Genomic DNA, 20,128 nt, shown 5'->3' on the forward strand with positions numbered 1-20,128 from the left:
CGCCATTTTGAATAAAAACAAAACTTTCAAGACACAGACGATAATTTTGACTTTAAAAAATATAGTACAATTGCAATTAATTCTTTTGCAGCAAACGATTTTTTATTACCGCTTACCAAAATCATCTAAAAAATGTGCGAACAGCCTCTGTATATTTTCGTAGCGAAATGAAAAGGATGATTTCCTAATAGAAACATTCAGACTTGATCAAGTTATAGAACGAATAGAATATTCTGTAACACACCTTTTGTCGAACCCTCAAAATACTCCAGTATGTGAACTATAATAAAAATCGTTAAAACTTTCATAAACCCGACGAAATAAAATAAGCTGCGACGAAAATAGATATTTTCCTTCATAAAGTTGAATTCATTAAATGATGATTTGCGTTAATATGCATAAGCATTCCGATTCAAATTCCGTTTTTTGAACGCTGATGCTTGAAAATATTGGCGCTTAGTTGCGTGTGTAGCAGTTTTCATCAGAAATGATCCTACAATGAAAACCGCTATTTTCGTCAAGAAATTCCAACAGCTAATTCCTAATGAAAACGGCTGTTTTCATCACGAAAATCCAACAGTTAACTCTCAGTGGACAAACAGTTTCCTCGCGTGATCTTCAATAGTTTTCTGTCTTTTCGAGTGCGCAAAGAAATCGTTTAATTGTCCCCGTCCTTTCTTTTATCAGTATTTAAATATTATGTAGTGATTATTTGGATTGCAATTTGAAAACGCAGTTTTCTTCTTAAACTTATCATTGGAAAAATGCGTAAAAATGTTTCAAAAGAGTATAATAAAGTTTAGCAAAACTGGATTATAATAATGATATAGCATCTGTGAATACGAGAGATTCGTTTTTGTTAATCTAAAGAAACTATATCAAAAATAAAAATTTTTTGCGAAACTATGCAATGAAGATAATTTTTTATTATCATAATTTTAAGCAAAATTTTACATTATGCGTTTTATTTTTTTCTTCAGTTTATTTTTTGGATTTGTTATTTGTTCTCAATGTACTTGTTTGTAAATAATAATAATAATTTTTAGTTTAACATTTGGTATTAACTTATTTCAATTATCTGTAATTAAACAGGTTCAATTTTCTTGTAAATAATTTGTTTTATGTCTCAGCAGAAGCTTCCATGCTTATTTTACTGAACACTTTTTTGTTTTCATTTGTAGAAGGCGAAGTGATTGAACTAACCTATCTTGATGAGAATGCCCCCATGACTGATCCGTACGTCTATGGAGTGTTCCCCAAGCCTCGAACCTGCCTACCTCAACCTTCCCGGTTGGCGATGTGTGCCAGTATATGCCGTCCCTTTATCGCCAACGTCCAGACTGTCGCCAACCGAATCTTTACAACCACCGCTAGAAGCGCACAACTTACTTCCGCCCAATATACGTAAGCAACTTCACCTTTTATTGCGTCTGTCACGGGAAAAATACCATATAGACTCTAGAACAGAGCTTAAATTGCACCGGAGCCCTGATCCGGTACTTCTTAGTTTTGGGAATAAATTCTAATTTTAGCTGGAGCGCACCGGAGCCCTAAATAAGAATGCTCCGGCACTTTTATGTAACTGTTAGAAATTTGATGTCGAAAATTTTATTTTTAATAATAAAATTATATTAAAAATCGTTTATTAAATTTTAATTTAACTCTGTACATTTGATGTAATTTTAATTATTTAATTACTTTAATTTTCAGCTATTTTTATAAATAATAATAAATTAACCACGAGTGAATTAAATAATAATTATCAATTAAATAATAACTCATAAATATTAATTATTAATATCAATTAAATAATTAATATGATACTCATTAACTATTTAATTTTTAAATTATTAATGATTTTAATAGTCATTTTTAGTCCAAAGGGGCAATTTGCCCAGAAGGATTATTAATTTCGTTAAGCGTTGTTTCACTTTTCAAATTGTTGCCACCGAATATTATCGCCCTGTATTATATTTAAAGAAATTAAGTAATGAAGAATCTGCACAAATGTATGTATGTGTCTCGCATGGTGATAAAACAACGGTACCTAGAGCCATCCAATTTTGAGTAACGTAATCCTCCTGCGAATAGGGACATCTGGAGGCCCAAATTTGAAATTTGGAATTGGTTTTATTATCGATTTCATATTTTGTAAAATTTTAAAGAATTTTTGATTAACAAACTCAAGGATTTCAAAGCGAGCCATGGCAACGTTGTACAGAAAAATCATTTTTATCTCCAGCGTGAGAGTCTGCGTATCGGTAATTCTAAAGATTTAAAATTATTTTGCGATATTGCTGTTGAACTGAATTTTATGGTTTAAGTGCGAAGGACATGATATTTAATAATATGTTAAAAAACGCCTTTTTGAACGTAATTTAAAATCTGAAACCTTTTAGATTTATTTATTTATGTATTTACTCTTGTTCCTCTTTCGTGACGGTCTTCCATAGGGCTTCGGCACTTCTAGAAATTAAGCCCTATTCTAGAATATCTATGTGATATATTATGTTGAAAATAAATTCCCATTTTTTAAAATTGAGGTATTTATAAGTCTAGTAAAGTCCAGATCTTGCTAGTGAAGATAAATTCTTTTTGTATTTTTAATTTTTTAACTTTAAAAATTTTCCTGCATACTTTTTTATTTTGTACAAATTTCATATTTTAAAAAAATGTATTTTAAACTTAATTATACCCACAAGCAAACGCAATGTGATTTAATTCTTATATTCATTTACACATGAGAAAGCGACTGTTGGAATAACAGATTTCTAACATCCGGAGAGAAATATTTTTCTTGCTGTTCGCCATTGAATTAACGTAATTGCTGTTCGGTACTGAAGTCTAAGCAATCTCATTTTAATTAAAAGTTGCCATTACAAGTGAGTCGTTTACGCACCATTTAGTCTTTTATGTATAATTATGATGATGATGATGATTTACAAAGCAGTCGTTAATATCCACATTCTGCATTTTAGTTTCATTTTAAAAAAGGTGAGAAACTTGTTTTGAAATGGCATTCTTTTAAATATTAATCGACAAAGGAAAGGCCACCAACAATGTTCTAGAACCCGTTATATTTCTACTCACAGCAGACTTTATTTTAAATTCAAAAACTCCAGTGGGAAATAACAATAAAAAATATAACTCATTTCAATAAATGATTGATAGGCATGTATATCGAAACGTGGGGAATAATTTCGAGACACAATTTCTATGTTATTTATTTTAACTATACAAAAGCAGAAACAATCAGCAACTTTAAGAAACTTTAATGGCATTATTTCTCGGCTATAATATTGGCAGAAAAAAATATTCGAAAGGCAAATCAGCTGTTGAATACATTTACTAACTAACAATAATGTACTGTACTTATTTCTTGCTGCATATTGCAGTTACTGTGTAACCACTAAACGTAAAGAATAAGGTCAAAATTTTCTGATACATACCGCTAAGCTACTGTCATTTTATGAGAAAGAACAAATATTTCAACAGTAGGTTTTAGAAATATATTAATTTATTTTCGAGAAAATTAAGATAGATTATACGCTTGTCAATAGCGAGTTAACAGTGCGCATCATCGTAAGAGCATATTATATTAGATAATATGAACAAGGCTTGTTAAAGCAAGTTTGATTCTGAGCGAAACACAACAAAACTATTTATACTCGAGTACTTTTATCGTGCTGTGATGAAAAACAGAATTCTAATTTCTGCACAATTACTTACGAATTAGGAATTTGAAATTGTTTTGTTGTTGTAAATTCCAAGATGTTCCCAACCTCTTATCCGAAAAACTGACTTTATATACAAGCTATCTTTAGAATATGTATCACTTAATTTCTACGTTAAAGAAAATACTTGCGCATGAATAGGCATTTACAGGTCTCAATATTTAAGCAAAATTAAGGTGTGGCCACTTAAAGATAATGAATAATTTTAAAACGGTTTATAAAATTGCTTCTACCTGTACGTAGACTATAAAACCTGCAATCAATGCCTTTATTTGACTACAGCTATTGTTTCTATTCTTCACCTGAAATTTTATTGCCTGTACCAGCGAACACTTGAGTCCTCACAGTCAAATGATGAGAAATGCAGTACATCGTCTTCTGATCTCTTCATCGCTTTGGAAATGGCGTGCCATTGAAACTTCTGAACACCATTTCTTGTGATATTAGTTTTTATGAAGCCACAATCCATTTGTATACTTGAGGCAAGGGATTGGTTTTCTTATTAACCCAGTGGGCGACGTTCTCTGCAGCACTGTGGAAACGTGGGATTGCCTTATAAGGATGGTTGGTGGATCCATAAAATGGTTGTAACCATCTCTTCTGCTTTCACAACTGTGTCATTTCTCTCCTCCTTTTTCCACTCTTTTGGTCAGACGACTCGATTCGTAAGCTTTCAGCCCACCAGCGGCTGGGCGGTAAAATCGCTGAACACTGGTAGTTCGGTCCGAGGTTCGAATCCCGCGAACGGGCGTTTTCGTGGTTTTCCCCATGTGTAACGTGTATACGAGTTTCCCTTAGAAAGTCCTCCACGAAGGCATCCCTCCCTTTAGGCAGATAGCCCTAGTGTGCTTTGCCGTATTCTCAATACACCATCATTCTCAATACGTAAGCTTTGAATTACCAACATGAAGCACTGACTGCAGACAGAAACCACACTGATTTCAGTCAATCTGAATAGAGTTATTCTGTCATCTATCTTGATCTGGAATTCAAACTAGTATTCCGGAGAGTAATTCGTTTTTTCCTGGCAAGGATTTTGCGCTTAAAAATGAAATAGACTGATAGCTAATTTTCGTTGGTGATATTAAGCATTATGGTACAACGGCTGTTTCCTGCTCTTGCGATTTCGTACCAGAAGTCAGTGGGCACTTAAAACGAAACATTAATTATTAGCCCAGAAGAGCTATTAATTTCGTATTGGCATTTTGCATTGGTTCACTAGAAATGTCGGTTCACTTGTTGCCACAAAATATTAGAGCCCTGTGTTATATTTAAAGAAATTAAATAACGAAGAATCTGCAAAATGTATGCTTTTCTCGCATTGTGATAAAACAACGGTACCTAGACCTATCCACTTTTGAATAACGTACGTCTGGAAAGCGTGTGTAAGATGTTCTTATATGGAAACCACTTTTAATAATGCATAGTTTAGATTAATTTATCTTAATTCAGGCCAATATTCTATTTATTTTTTAAATCTCATTCTTATAAGAAAGCGTAATAATTCAAAAATTATTGAAATCCGAATTTTGTACTATGAAATTTTATTATTTTTTTACATTGTAAGGCTATATTTTTTGCTTATATGTTGTGGTAATGTTTCACAATGCAACAATAATACATTTTTTTAAAGATTATATGCAAATAAAATTGATTTTTTTTTCTATGAAACAATAGGAACTGAAGAAAAATCAACTACAACTTTTAGAACAGAAATTAAAAGAAATTAGTATTTTGGGCGGTATTTTAAAATTTTTTGTTTTAATAATTAAACATGCGATTGGGCAAATGGAGTTATACCAGTGTAAAGTAGGATTGCAGGGGGGGTGACAGTGTAATCGAAATGGTTGCTTCAAATTCACTTATCGTAGATTGAATTAACTATTTCTACCAATAGATGGCAGCACTACATTTATGAAAACGACATTTCTATTGTCAGTCTGATATTAAAAGATCAAATTTTATTATGTGTTTAGGGAGTTGGTGCAAAGGAACTTGAGAGACTCCCAGATGGCAAAGACGCCAGCCCGTGTATAAAGTGCATTTATCAGCATAATATAAACAAAATCGAAATAAGCCGTTCTCATTCTTCCCGTTTGTGACTTCCAACAATAATGAGTACTAAAAATTCTGAATTAGAGTACAGCAATTTCGTACAAATGTTTTTGGTTATTTATAGAAATAGTTGTTTCATACTCATCATTGGTAACTCAGTGGCGTAACAAGAGACGAGCGGAGGAAGTGATCCATCTCGGACGCCATGTTTTCCCCGTGAGACAAGATATTATTTCAGGGCGATTTAGTTTATACTAATTTAATAATTTTTTATTACTTAATTCATGGTTAGTTTATAAAAGCTATATTTGAAAAGAAAAAACGAAGAAGAAGAAAAGAAAAGAAAGAAAAAAAAAAAAAATCTGAAAGTTTTTCAGATTTTATATTATGCCCAAACGTACGTTTGTTTCATTTACGGACACATACACGTTTCAAGAGCATTTTGGCTAATACCACTTTGGGCTAAAAATGTTTAAAAACAGCATATCTTTAGAATTTCCGATAGACAATCTTGCGCGCTGGAGACGAAAATGTTTTATTCCTTACACTGTGTTGCCACTGCTCACTTTGAAATTGTTGAGTTTTTTAATCAAAAATTCATTAAAGGTTTACAAAATGTGAAATAGGCAATAAAAAAAATTCCACAGTCGGGCTTCCAGGGGCCTATGTTCGAGTGGAGGACTCCGTTATTCAAAATTTGATGACTGTAGGTACCGTTGTTTTCTTACAGTGTGACAAACATGCATACATTGATGCAGCTTCTTCATTATTTAATTTCTTTAGATATAATACAGGGCAATAATATTTGGTGGCAGCACCTTGAATAGTGATGCATCGCATTTAAGTGATTCAACGCAAAATGCCGTTTCGAGACTAATAGCCATTCCAGGCTAACGCCCATTTAGGCTAAATATCTGAAAGGGTCCAGATTTTAAAAATCGCTCAAAAGGATTTGTTAAGGTTTTTTACACTTTCCCTAAGCTCGCCATCTACCAGTCTGTTATTGCGCACACCCTACTAACGCATTTCTTTTTTCTTATTTTAGCTTCATTATTAAGCACCATTTTCTTCGCACTTGCACCATATACAATTTAACAGCTAAATTACAAAAATTTTAAAAGTAGCATATATTTAGAATTCTCGATGCGGATGTATTGGCATACACATTTCTAATCTCCCCCCCCCCAAATCTCTTCTTAGTTTATCAGATCGGTGTTCAGGTTTCTTAGTAAGGTGGCTTGCAAAAACATTTTTTGTCTTTTTAATATTAACGTTTTGTAAGCTAATTTTATTTATTAAATATCACGTTCTTCGCACGTAAGTCACATTGAATTCCATTCAGCAGCAAAATCACAAAATATTTAGAAACAGAATTTCTGATATACAGCCTCACAATGTTGCCACCGCTCGCATTTAAATCGCCGAGTTTTTTAAACAAAAATTCATTATAGGTTTATAAAATACGTATAAGGTATTTCTCCCGCCTTCCTAGCGTGCCTTCTTTGTGTAGTGATTCTGCACGCTGGATCGGTATTCCAGAGGTCCGTGGCTCGATTGCCGGCGAAGGTGATTGCTCATTTTTCATCTTGCCTGCTTCCAAAAAATACCTAATGTCTCTACATACGAAATATTAAAAATTCGAGCTTTCGTGTTCACATGTTCGGGTGGAGGACTACGTTATTCAACATTTGATGGCTCTACTATTTTTACTGTATACTAGTGTATTTTTCCCACAATACGATCAACATACATGCAGATTCTTCATTATATTTTTGTCATTAAAAATAATGTAGAGAATAATATTTGGTAGTAAAAATGGGAAAAATGATACAGCCGTTTAGAATAGGGGCCGATGCAAATTTCGAGATTAATAGTCCATACGGGCTAACGCGCATTTGGCCTAGTAAAAATCTAACCCATTCACTTTTTCCTCTCATATTTAATTTAAAACTGAAGCAATAAAGCAGATAGTTACCGTCTTTTTCTGAAAATAAGACATCCTCCGAAAATAAGCCCTATCGTGATTTTCGGAACTTTTGTGAAATAAGACATCTCCCGAAAATAATCCCTACTTAAAATAATGTGACAAAAAGAATTCGTTAAAGAACGTGGGTTGATTTTATGCTGTTGAGGGGTCAGAATAGAGGTTTACTAGTTTGGGATTCAGCCAGTACTCACCGCGCTAAAGACATGATAAACTTTCTTCCTGAGAGGAAGATTGATCAAATAATGATTCTGGCAGGAATGACTGGTTACCTCCAGACACTTGACATTGCAATAAACAAGCCATTCAAGGATCATTTGTGAACGGAAATCAATGAATATATTGAAAACAGAATGGTGAGAAATCATCGAGGTAATTTTGTAAAACCAGGCTTACAAGAAGTTGTGAATTGGGTAAAAAATTCATGGGACAAAATAACTGATAGTGATGTTTCCAATGCACTACGAACAGGCTATTTAGACAAGAAGTATTCATTTAACGATAACTACCGTATATACTCGCGTATAAGTCGACCCCCCCCCCCACTTCGACATAAAAAATTCGTAGAAAATAAGAAACCCGCGTATAAGTCGACTCCCTCCCCACTTCCGAAATCGATCGAGAAACTTCGAAAAATTTTTTTTATGTACTACATTTATTCAAAATCATCTGAGAAAAAAAAGTAAATATACGATAAAAAATACATTGGTAAATAAACAAAATCAAAATCCTTCAACGTCCGATTCATGGTCCGATTCGCAAAACATTTCATAGAACTCTTCTGTCGTCATTGGCTCGTCATCATACATATTTTCAGTCTCGAACTCCGTATTGTTACAATCACTACTAGAGCCTTCGTCGTCATTTTCACTTTCAAAGACAGCATCATCTTCCGTGCCGTCTAGTTCGTTGCTAATACAACATTTTTTAAATGATTTTATAATCATTTCAGAGGGTATTTCGTTCCAAGCATCTTTAACCCACTGAGCAATTAATGTAATATCGGGATTTTTAATGTTGCCTCTCTTTGTAAATGGTTGTCGACTGGAACTAATCCACTCTGCCCAATATTTTCTTATATTTACTTTGAAGGGCTTATTGAGGCAGACATCTAGGGGTTATCGAAACTTACTCTAGTTCAAGTATGAAACTCTGTGATTAGTTCTTCACATAATTTAAGTCATGAAATTACTTCAAATAAGTGACTTATTTGATAAGTCGTCCAATTTGAGTGCGGGAAGAAAACATCTGCATTATATAAAGAAATTTTTGAACTTCCGATTCTTTTAATTTTTTATGGCCCCGCGTATAAGTCGACCCCCCACTTTGAAGTCTTTTTTTTTGTCCAAAATATCTCGACTTATACGCGGGTATATACGGTATATCGCAAGACATGAGAGATTCGGACCAATGATTCAACAGAAAATGGATTTGAAAGAAAATCAGAATATAATTCAGAATTTTATTTATGAAGATGTTCCAGAAGAAGATGACATGACTGTAATTGAATAAATTTAAATTTCTGTATTCTGTGTAATATAAATATTAAATAAAAATGTATAAATATACTTTTATTTTTGCCCTCCCCCGAAAATAAGCCCTAGCGCGTATTTTGGACCAAAAAAGAAAGTAAGACAGTGTCTTATTTTCGGAAAAAGACGGTAGAACTTGCTTTATTGTTTAAATCGCCGCTCCTGTATCTCTACGGTTTAGTGGTATCCATTTAGGAAAACATAAAACGATATTTCCTTTTCTTGGCGGGGGGGGGGAGTTAGACCACTTAATATCTTCAGAAAAAGTAATTATTATAAAAGGCATCGAAAATATAATAATATTGCTCGCACGTTGTGAAAAATTAACCTCAAAATTCAGCGGAATGCAGTTTAAAGATCCCTAATCTAGTTGTAGGGTTTATATTTATTTTAACTAACATTTATTTTAAGTTTAAACTATCTTTCCTGTCAAGCCTTACTTTCCCCTAGAATTGCCAATGCCAGAGTATGTAAATTTTAGTAGAACGCGCAAGGATTCAAATTATCAGCGGAAGTATTGTGAGTTAAATAGAAAGGAAACGAGTTCGAAAGTGTGCTTTCTTACTTCACGAGTGTGGAGGTGGCTAGTTAGAAATTGAAGAACCACGCGTTTCGGCCTGTGTGCTTGCCTCGGCAAATTGTTAATCTTTCAACGTAATATTCAGAGTTTGCTGAATGATCAGTGGTATTTTAGAACGCGGTGAGGTTAGTTACGTTTAGAGAGCCTCGTAGTTAGTCACTTGTTATCTCTTTTCAGTTTCTTATTTTTATTTTACCGCCGGGTCGGCGTAGTTTGTGAGCGTCAAGAGCACGCATTTGTAATTTCTAAAGTTGAATAAAAAGGGATTTAAACCCTTCTCAAGACTTTGGTCTATTTCCAGTTCTCAGCAGTCACCACTTTGTTGCGTGCAGGTTGGAAGCGCGCAACTTTACATAGTTCTAGACAAATCTTCGTTTGTACCGTTTATAGCAATTGGTAAGCAAAAGTAACCACCATACTATCTAATTTTGCATGAGTCAGTTCCCAAATGGAGTGCTGGTGAGGATTAAAATTGACTGCTGAGAATTAGCAGTTCGAATTTGAGGGAACTGGCGGCATTTACATTGTGAATACAAGTCAGCTTCTCGTAGAAAAACCAAACTTCTCTCCATGAAGGCAGTTGTGTTGTTATTGTGACTTATCTCACTTTTCTGACAGTGACATCAGAATAAGCTCGCGAACTTTATCACAGCAAGGAGTCCAGGATAGCGCCTGTCGTTGGCAAGAGCCTTGAACACCGAGCAGGTGACAGTACAACTTTGCTCAGTTCCACCCCCAATTTTGATGGAGAGCATCTAGAGGGAACGTTTCCGAGGGTCTCCTACCCCTCTTACCCACCATCAACCTCTCGAAAAGTCTTTCAACTAGCCGCATATTTATAGTGCCCCCATGCCGGACACTATACATTTACAAGCATCCATGCCTTCTTCGGGATTGGAACCCGGGCCTTTCGATATGGCAATCAGCGTCGCTAACTACTATCGTATGGCGTAAAGCCTCATGCGCTGTGCCATAATCGTTCCAACAAGCAATATCAAGTTATTCATATTTCCGTCCGGGATTTCAAAACTCTACAGTAAAAAAAATCTAAAACGAATATAGCATAAACGAATCTTGCACTAAGTACAGAAACAGTACAGATATTTATAATTGCAGTTGGCAATGTAGTGGCCGGTGTAGTGTACATGGATATGCTACAGTTGTTGTTAATGCTGCAGTTACATGAATATGAGGATGACGTTTTCCAACAAGATGGAGCTCCACTCTAATTTCTGCGGTATGTGCGTGAGTATCTTATCACACAATTACCTGAGTTAAATCAGTTACCAATTACCTCGTCGTTGGATTGGGCGGGCTTCCGATGATGACGGTGATTTTCCATGCCCCCCCCCCCAACGTTTACCAGGTTTAACACCGTGTGACTTTTCCCTGTGGGATTACGTAAAAGACTATTTTCGTACCCCTTTTGCGACGTGATTCTGGTCTTTTTATGAAACATTCTAGAAACCCTGTGAAAGTGCCAAGGGAAGTACGGTTATCACAAGGAATGCACATAGAAGGCCAAACACTGATAAAGCTGTTTTCTTCAGATCTCGATTTTTTATGAATTCAGTTGTAGAATATTGTGGACACACCGTGTATTTTATGTGTATGTGTGTGTATTTAATTATGGCAAAGCACACTAGGGCTATCTGCCTAAGAGGAGGGATGCCTTTCGTGGAGGACTTTCTAAGGGAAAATTGACTGCTGAGAATTAGCAGTTCGAATTTGAGGGGGAAAACCACGAAAACACCCATGCAGCCAGCCCGTTCGCGGGATTCGAACCTCGGACCGAACTACCAGTGTTCAGCGACTTTACCGCTCGGCCGCTGGTGGGCCCCGTGTATTTTATTTTTTTATCTCTTCTGATAACACTATTCATTAGTTATTTTCCTTTAGTGACATGTTATTATTAATTTACAGAAATCAAAATTTTGTTGCTACTTGAACCATTTCGACAGTTCTGAGCTTTATCTGCTTTCCTAAATTGTTTTGATATCATTAAAGAAGGAAACGTTTGCTGAAGGATGTGGCACAAAAAAAAGCATAAAACACTTTCAAGACCTATGCTAGTTTTCTTCGTATGCTTTTAGGTAAAATCATGTCGCAAGATTCAATATGAGAACTGCCATTTAAGAAACAAAATAAGACTGCAAGCCGGCTATAACCACTGAACCGAGCTGAAGTCCCAACAAACGGACTGGCTACATAAGCGTTTTCATGGTTTCACTTAAATGTAACTTAAATACGAGCTAATTGTTCTTAGAATTAGACCTTCACAAAAGCATCCTTTCCTTAGAAAAGAACATTCCTTTAGAAAAGAACATTCTACATATATATTATTATTATTTTAATTTATAAGGTATTTCTCCCGCCTTCTTAGCATGCCTTCGTGGTGTAGTGGTCAGCACGCTCGACGCGTATTGGAGAAGTCCGTGGTTCGAGTCCCGGCGAGGGTATTGTTCATTTCTCATGTATCCTGCTTCAAAATAACCTAATGACTCTACAAATTTACTATGAAATAATCAGAAAACATCGGATTCCAATGCTAAAATTGAAAAAAATAAAAAACATTATCACAACCAGAAATGAGATCATTACGCCATTTACTTTTCAATACAAATATTTTTTCTCTTGATGTTTTCTATTGTGGATTACAGAAACATTTAACGGGCTAAGAAAATTTTATTTTTAACGCAGTTATAATCACAAAATTGTTATTCGTAATTTTTGCAATATGTGACCAATAAAATTATTGAGATAAGCGAAGTGAAATTTCATCTTAAAAAACTGTTCAGAAATTCTAATAGATATGTAAAAGCAACTGGCTTTAATCAATATATTAGCTGTCTGTGTAAACATTTTATGAACTTTAAACCTTTAAATGCTTTCTAAATTTATATAAATTATGATTAAAATTATTTTACGTTTACGCAGTCGATTCAAAATAAGTTAAAATCATGAGTTTCTAGCCGCTACGCGGCCAGCCTTTTTAAATGTACCGTAAAAATGAGGGAGCACCAAACATTAAATTTAAATGCTGCATAGAATTTCACTCTGCAAAACAACTTTATCAAAAAAATCAATAAAAATGTATCGCCTATTAAAAAAATTACAATGAAATGAGCAAGATCCCTTAATACAAATATTAAATATCCTAATAAATAAATTAACCAACTTCCCGTTGCAAAATCTCAAGAATTCAAATAGTATGAAGGAAGTTAAGAACTTTGTTTCCTAAAAAAAAAATCATGCAAAAACTTTAATATAATTAAAACATAATATAAAAAAATTACAATGAAATAACAATAAATCTCATATTTTCAAGAGAAAAGAGTCAGCAGTCCAGTATCCAGAGCAGTGAATGAAAAACTGTTGTCAAAACCACATTTCTAAAAGAATGAAACTATTATCAAAAAGCAATAACCAATCAAAATTGTGCTTTGTGGATGACATAATTCAGAATATACAAACATCTTTGCCATTAGCTAATAAAGAGAGAGAGGGAAAGAAAAAAAGAAAATTCCTTCTGTTCCTTGCGAGACACATGCGCGTCAGAGTAAGAAGATTGCGATGTGCGCGTCCAAAAATCAAAGAAAACAAGCAGCATGAAATAAGCGATATCCCTTAATACAAATATTAATTATCCTAATAAATAAATTAATCAACTTCCCGTTGGATAAAAAGAATCATGCTAAACTTTTTAGTATCTTAAAAACAGTGAAAATAAGCAATAGATATTTTATGTCATATTTTCAATAGTCAGCAGTCCAGTATACAAAGCATTGCATGAAACACTGTTACCAAAACCACATTTCTAAAAGAATGAAACTAGTCAAAATGATGCGATTTCATCAAAAAAGATAAAATTTTAAAAAAGTGTGATTCGAATTTCGAAAAACTCGCTTCGGCATACACTGGCTCTTGTCCAGATGCACCTATGTACCAAATTTCGTAGCCCTGGGTCTATTAGCTTACGCGCTGCACGAACGAAAGACACATTCACACAGACTCTTTCTTTTATTCTATCATCATGATCCATGGCGCGACAGTTGAGGGGCCAAAGGCCTTCTGAGTTAGACGTTTCCAACACCTTTACTAGCAGCCATACTCCTTAAGGACTAAACAATCCTTATGCATTGAACGATCCTCAATAATTTGACATTCTTGATGTTACATAGCTTAATCTTCCCGTCTATTCCAGCTCAAGATCCTCGTCAGTGGTCGAGGCAGCATGTTGTTACATGGCTCGAGTGGTGCGTAGAGAGTTTCTCATTGCCCCCTCTGGACATAGATCAGTTCTATATGAACGGTATGTAAAACTTATTTTCATAATCAAATCTGTCAGAGGTTTTAAATATATATTGTTATAAATTTATGCTAAATGTTCGCAGATAATTGTTTTGTTACAAACTGGTGTAAGACGATTTATACATATGACAGCTTTCAGATGACAGTTAGTTCGCTTAAAATTAAAGATATCGAATTTTATAATATAACGTAATTTTGGTGGCATTTGGCTAAATAATCCGTTCGACGCTGTTTAATGTGAATGGTGAGCCAGTTTTCTTTTACGAAGGAATCCCTCCTCTTGGGCACAGAGTCCTCGTGTGCCTAGTCTCAAGCAATTGATCAATCCACTAATCATCGCTTTGTCTATCCTCTTTATCTCATAAGGTATATAAGGTATTTCTTCCGCCTTCGTGGTGCAGTAGTCATCACACTCGGCGTGTATTCGAGAGGTCCGTGGTGTGCTTTGCTATTATTAATTAACTGACTAATGAAAATTCGGATCCGATACCCTTAATATTTGCTCTATGTAACAGTCTGAAATTTTAATTCTCTTCAGCCCTTAAGTTGCTCAGCACTAATTCCTTTTAAATGTAAAGCAGATACATAATTTATTCATACAACGTGTCCTAAAATAATGTTTATAGTCTCTGGACGTTAATAGCTGTACAAGCTATAAATATTCCACACGAAACCGCCACTGCCAGAAATACATGTCTGCAATGCAACAGAATTAGTCGACAAAATATTATATGATTTCAACTGGCGCGAGAGTACAGCGGATCTTAATCATATATCGTCATTCATCCAGTGTCTGTGGCTTCGTGGCATATACACTCAAAACCTGTAACACAGTTCCCACATTCCTTTCTTTAAATTGTATGCATTTCCTTCCTTCTCAAGCTTGTCATAAAATCTTGTAACTCCTGTATGTGACTGTGGCCGAAAATGCAGTCTTGCCCTCCAACATTTTTGTATCTTGAAGACATTTTCAGCTTCCTGATAAGCTGAGTTTCCTCAGCTTTGCTATTTATTGTACTTTAATACCAGCCTACTAGCGGACTGTAATAAAACATAAAACAAAAACGACAGAATGCATATATGCTAACACATACTCAACGTTGACATTGCAAATCGTGAACACAAAATGTTATCTTTAACATTTTCCATTGTTAACATTCAAAAAGCGAAAACTTATTTTTGGATATTCTATATAAGCTAAAACTTACCCTTTTAAATATACTGTGAGTTTCGAAAAATCTTTCAATTTTAATAACATTTAAATTTTAATAATTGCTTTCCAGGCCGAGGCTTATGTCTTTTGAAGAAAAATGATCTGTGCGAAAGAGCTCCTCGATGCGGGGATGTTCTTTATAACGCCCTCCAGATATTACTGCGTAGTAAAGAGACCACAGCAAACAACAATGCTGCTATTCCTCAAAACATATCTGCATCTCTGCTGCAACATGCTACTCAGGACAAAAGTGAGTTTATAACCTCTACAGCTGTTTAATTATTTAATCAAACTACTTGCAATATAATTAAGACACAATAACACGCCGAACAAATACTAATTCAGAAGTCAAACAACAAAAATCAGCGTTATATTCACAAAATTTTCACTGTGAAAATTTTGTGAATATAACGCTGATTTTTGTTGTTTGACTTCTGAATTAGTACTTGCAATATAACTGACTAACCTTTAGAAATTAACTTATTGGATGGAGAGTTATCACCTTTTATACTATTTTCTATGAACACGAGGGTACACTGCAGGGGGATAAGGACAGTTCTACTCGTATATCCCTCGTTCTACCCGGTCGATTAACGAAATTCAAATTGCGTTTTTCATGTTTCGAAAGCGCGACTTGGGATATGTATTATATTTATATACAGCATTGTTCTAACATAGGGATTTTGACACAAAATCGGACTTTTCCTGAAATGACACGACAATTGTTTTCCATATTTCGATTCAACGATTAAAATTATGCCTAAATATTACATTATGTAAAATTTGGTGCGAAATTTACGGAGAAATTCAAAAATTTATCTTGGCGTATTTTTTCCACTTTGCGCCAAGAATAATTCACTTGACGAACTTCTTAATTTATGGCAACCTATTTTCCTTTCCCTTTTTACACTGTGCACGAGGGGGGGAAGTGACATCGTTCCTACTTTCAAATAATTTTAACAAAGTGCTTAAATCGCATTTGATGTTTTATCGGTTTCAACAAATACGCGCCAATACATAAATTCACGTATATCTTGGGAAATTTTGAATAAAATACTCTTAATTTTTAGCAGGTATACTTAGAAATACATCTACTTTAAGACGTTGGTAAAAATTTTATAGGTTATAATTCAAAATTTTTTTCGAAAAATTTATAAAAATTATTTTTAAATAAATCTTAAAAAATAGGCGAATTTTATTTGGAATGAACGTGAATTTCGAAATGTGAAAAGAAGAATAAAATAAGTTTAATAAAAAAAAAGAGAGATTGATAAATATATACCAAATTCAATTAACATGGAGGAGCTAAAATTTTGAGAGCTAATTTTTTAAAAACTACTTGTGCTATTTTTATGAAACTTTGCAGTCTGCCATAATTTTAGTCGTAGAATAAAAAAAAAAAAAAAAAAAAAAAAAAAAAAAAAAAAAGTGTAGAATCTTAAGTCGCGCTTTCGAGACATGAAAACGGCAAGTTGAATTTCGTTAATCCGCAGAGTAGAACGGGAGATATAGAACCGTCCTCTTCCCCCCCCCCCGCAGTGTACAATTCAAAAAGTAAAGATTAAGATAAAACTTCATTCCCTACTTGTTTTTAGTCTTACACTTATAATAGAAGCGAGTTATTCAGTTTCTTGCTGGCAGCTACTCTCTGGAACGCTGCAGTTTATTGGCTAGGTTATTATTACAGTAAATCTAAATGAAACTACAACCTCTCTCGGTCGGACAGAAAAAACGCAACTAACTTTCAACACTTACTAACGTGACAAAGTCAGGCGTTCACTTCTACTTTCAAGTGGTGGCTTTCTCGATAACGATCAGCACCAGTAGCCAGACTTCTATTCAGAATCATAACTGATTATGATTTTCTCCTAATCAAGGTTGCTTGCCGTAAAATTTACGTATACCTCTGGACTAACGGAATACGTGATGCAACAAGGAATAAAGGAAAGAAATGAACATAAAGCAATCTCTTAGTAACACTTAAATCAAAAGTCACTGCAAGTACATTTATATGCAATTTGAAAAAGAAATCGATGCATATTTTTGCTTTGTGAATTTTTTACGTTCCTGAAACTTATTACAGATCCTCAGTCTGTTAAAAAAAAGTACGTGAAAAGATATTTAGTTTCTTCCCCATTACACATTCAAAACGTAGTTCTAAATGGTCCAAGTCCATTATACTATTCTAACAGTAAAAGAGTCTACATAGAGCAGGGATCTCCAACCCAAGTGCACGGGAACCGTTGCGCCCGTTGACGGTTTTATGTGTGCCCGCTGCTGTACGATCACATTAAAAATAATATTTCAGTTTTCAATAAATTGTGAAAATATTGTGCATTTCCTATATATGAAAAAATAATTTCGAGACCTGCTTGAAAACGGTTGCAACAGTTAAATATTAAACCTTTACCTTTTTCATCTGTCTTTTTACTTGCCAAGTACATGTAATCGAAAAAGCTGCATACGTTGCACAGTTTCTTCCAGTAAGAAAGAAAAATTGGATTTAAATTTTAGATCCTCAAAATGACATTGTTCTCAATTCCAGTGTACCAGATATAAACTTCTGGAATGTAGTTGACAGAAACAAATTTCCATTCTTGAGCATCATACAAGACAAAATCGTTTTTCTAGTCCGACATACTGGTGTGAATCATAGTTTCAAAAAAAGAATATCACAAAATCAAAGCACAGATCTCGACTTACGGATGAATATCTTGATGACTGCTTACAAGCGGGAACATTACCATGCAGTTTTAATTAAAAAATGATGGTAAATGAAATGCAATTTCAAATATCACATTGACTATAAGAATTGCATTTTTATGAAGAATTTTTATACCAAAGGATTGTAAACCAAAGAATTTGTAAACTTTTGACTGTATTATTTAGCATATTACGCAATCAATAATTTTTTTATCTTAAAATTATATTTTTTGAGTAACGTTTTGTACATTATGTGTATTATTAACTATGTCAAACTATAAATTTACACCTTTAAAAATTAAATACGCACTCTGGCCCACGGTATTCTAGAATGTAAAAATGTTGGGAATCTCAGATATAAAATCCTAAAAAGGTATGCATAGTTTGAATATTACAAAGTTGGTGCATATTAACATATGGTTTGTTTTCAAAATTTAAAAGAATCAACAAACTTTTTTTTTATTGTGTGTGTGTATCAGTGTAAGTTTTTAAGTGCAGCCTTATCACTATAAATATTTCTTTTTCGAAAACTATGCATCCTCTGCATATCGTGCTAAGTATCGCAAAACTGCCCTTTTCGGTCCGTTTTCCTTCCCTAAGATTGTCGAATCATTTGGCTTGCCAAAGCAGAAAACATGAAAAATGGGCAATGCCTTCGTTGGAATTTGAATTCTGGAATTTTGTATGGAAAATTCGACTTAAGTTCAGAGCCCATATCAGATGTAGCTGAGAATAAATCAGGAAAACAGTTTTAAAGAAAATTGTAAATATATGCATTGCATTGCTGTTAAACATGGAACCTGCAATAAAATAGATTTGTTTGAGAATCCAAAGGATGTTAAATATTGCATTTCAAATCATCTGGTGCTCTATCAGATTTTTCAACAATTTCGTTCGTGGTAATTTTATGAAGATTGCACTTTTCTTTCTAATTTCAGGTGCCTTTCCTTCACGTAATTCATGGCCAAGGTCCATCAGCAGCGATTTTCATAATATGGGCCATGTCATCCACGAGAGTGAACATGCCCAAGTAGCAGTCACCCATCTGAACGGTAGTGATGTGGATAGTACAACGGCCAGTAGCCCACCGCCTGCCAACGAAGAAACCGAAAGGAGCCCCGAGAGGGGATTCTCTTCTGGTTTGTGCATTTCAGCAATTTTGTTCATTGTTTCGTAATTGATTCACGAAATTCTAATAATCTTCGAGAAATAATGGCAGAAAAGAAGATAAAATTTAACTTAGCTGTTTAATTATTGTTACAGTTTAATTACTTAGTTATCGAATAGGAAACAAAGATATATTATCGTCTAATTAAATTGCATAAAAACAGATACTAAGATTTTGCTTTATAATTTTCCTAAAAAATGTTTTTGTACAAATACGCTGCCGACCATTAAATCTGCTGCTACATCAAGGCTGCATGCAACAAACGTCAAATTTGCATGAAATGAATTACATGCTGGGGTATGCAAATGATTAGCATTCCATTGGATACAAAGAAAATAGGTAAGCACGGTGGGTTTCTCATTTGGAAATCGCATTTAAACAGTGGTTGTTCATGTAAAGGTCATATTATGCCTCTTAAAAGGGAGAAACTCCTACCAGTTTGTGTCAGAATTCGACTATGGCAGGATCGTGGCCTATCCGGATTGCGATTTATCATTCCGTGACATTGTTATTTGTGTTCATGGGGATTTTATAACTGTCAAGCGAATATGAAATAGACGACTCCAGGAGGGCCACACTGAAAGCCATACAGGATCTCTGCGGCCCCTTCCCACTAACGCCCAAGAGAACAGACATGCTACCCTCTCGGCGTTGCGAGATCGCAGAGCAACTTCGCACAACTTGAGTCAAGAACTTCACAGAGTTGGTAATATACACTTATGCACGAACAGTGCAAAAACGTCTGCAACAATGTGGACTGCCAGCACAGCGATCATTGCTGGAACTTTCCTTAATGCAGCACAGATGCACCTAGAGGGGCGATACATTCGATGACACTGGATATAGGA

The 20,128-nt window shown here is 34.5% G+C and overlaps 1 protein-coding gene across 4 annotated transcripts in view; it reads left to right on the forward strand.

The window, feature by feature from the left end:
• Nucleotides 1–20,128, forward strand: part of LOC118187325 (ets DNA-binding protein pokkuri-like) — a 132,410-nt gene that overhangs the window by 102,033 nt on the left and 10,249 nt on the right. For 3 of the 4 annotated variants that reach the window (XM_085825935.1, XM_035357556.2, XM_035357628.2), the window contains exons 2-5: nucleotides 1,182–1,404; nucleotides 14,090–14,197; nucleotides 15,480–15,659; nucleotides 19,051–19,251. In XM_085825935.1, the coding sequence (XP_085682061.1) occupies nucleotides 1,245–1,404; nucleotides 14,090–14,197; nucleotides 15,480–15,659; nucleotides 19,051–19,251 (649 nt within the window). In that variant the 5' untranslated portion in view covers nucleotides 1,182–1,244. The remainder of the gene's footprint in view (nucleotides 1–1,181; nucleotides 1,405–14,089; nucleotides 14,198–15,479; nucleotides 15,660–19,050; nucleotides 19,252–20,128) is intronic. The other variant, XM_085825936.1, reaches the window with a different exon arrangement.

The sequence above is a fragment of the Stegodyphus dumicola genome, chromosome 10 (assembly GCF_044657685.1).
Source record: "Stegodyphus dumicola isolate Sdum_Otavi_A_Nest chromosome 10, ASM4465768v1".
NCBI lineage: Eukaryota > Metazoa > Arthropoda > Arachnida > Araneae > Eresidae > Stegodyphus > Stegodyphus dumicola.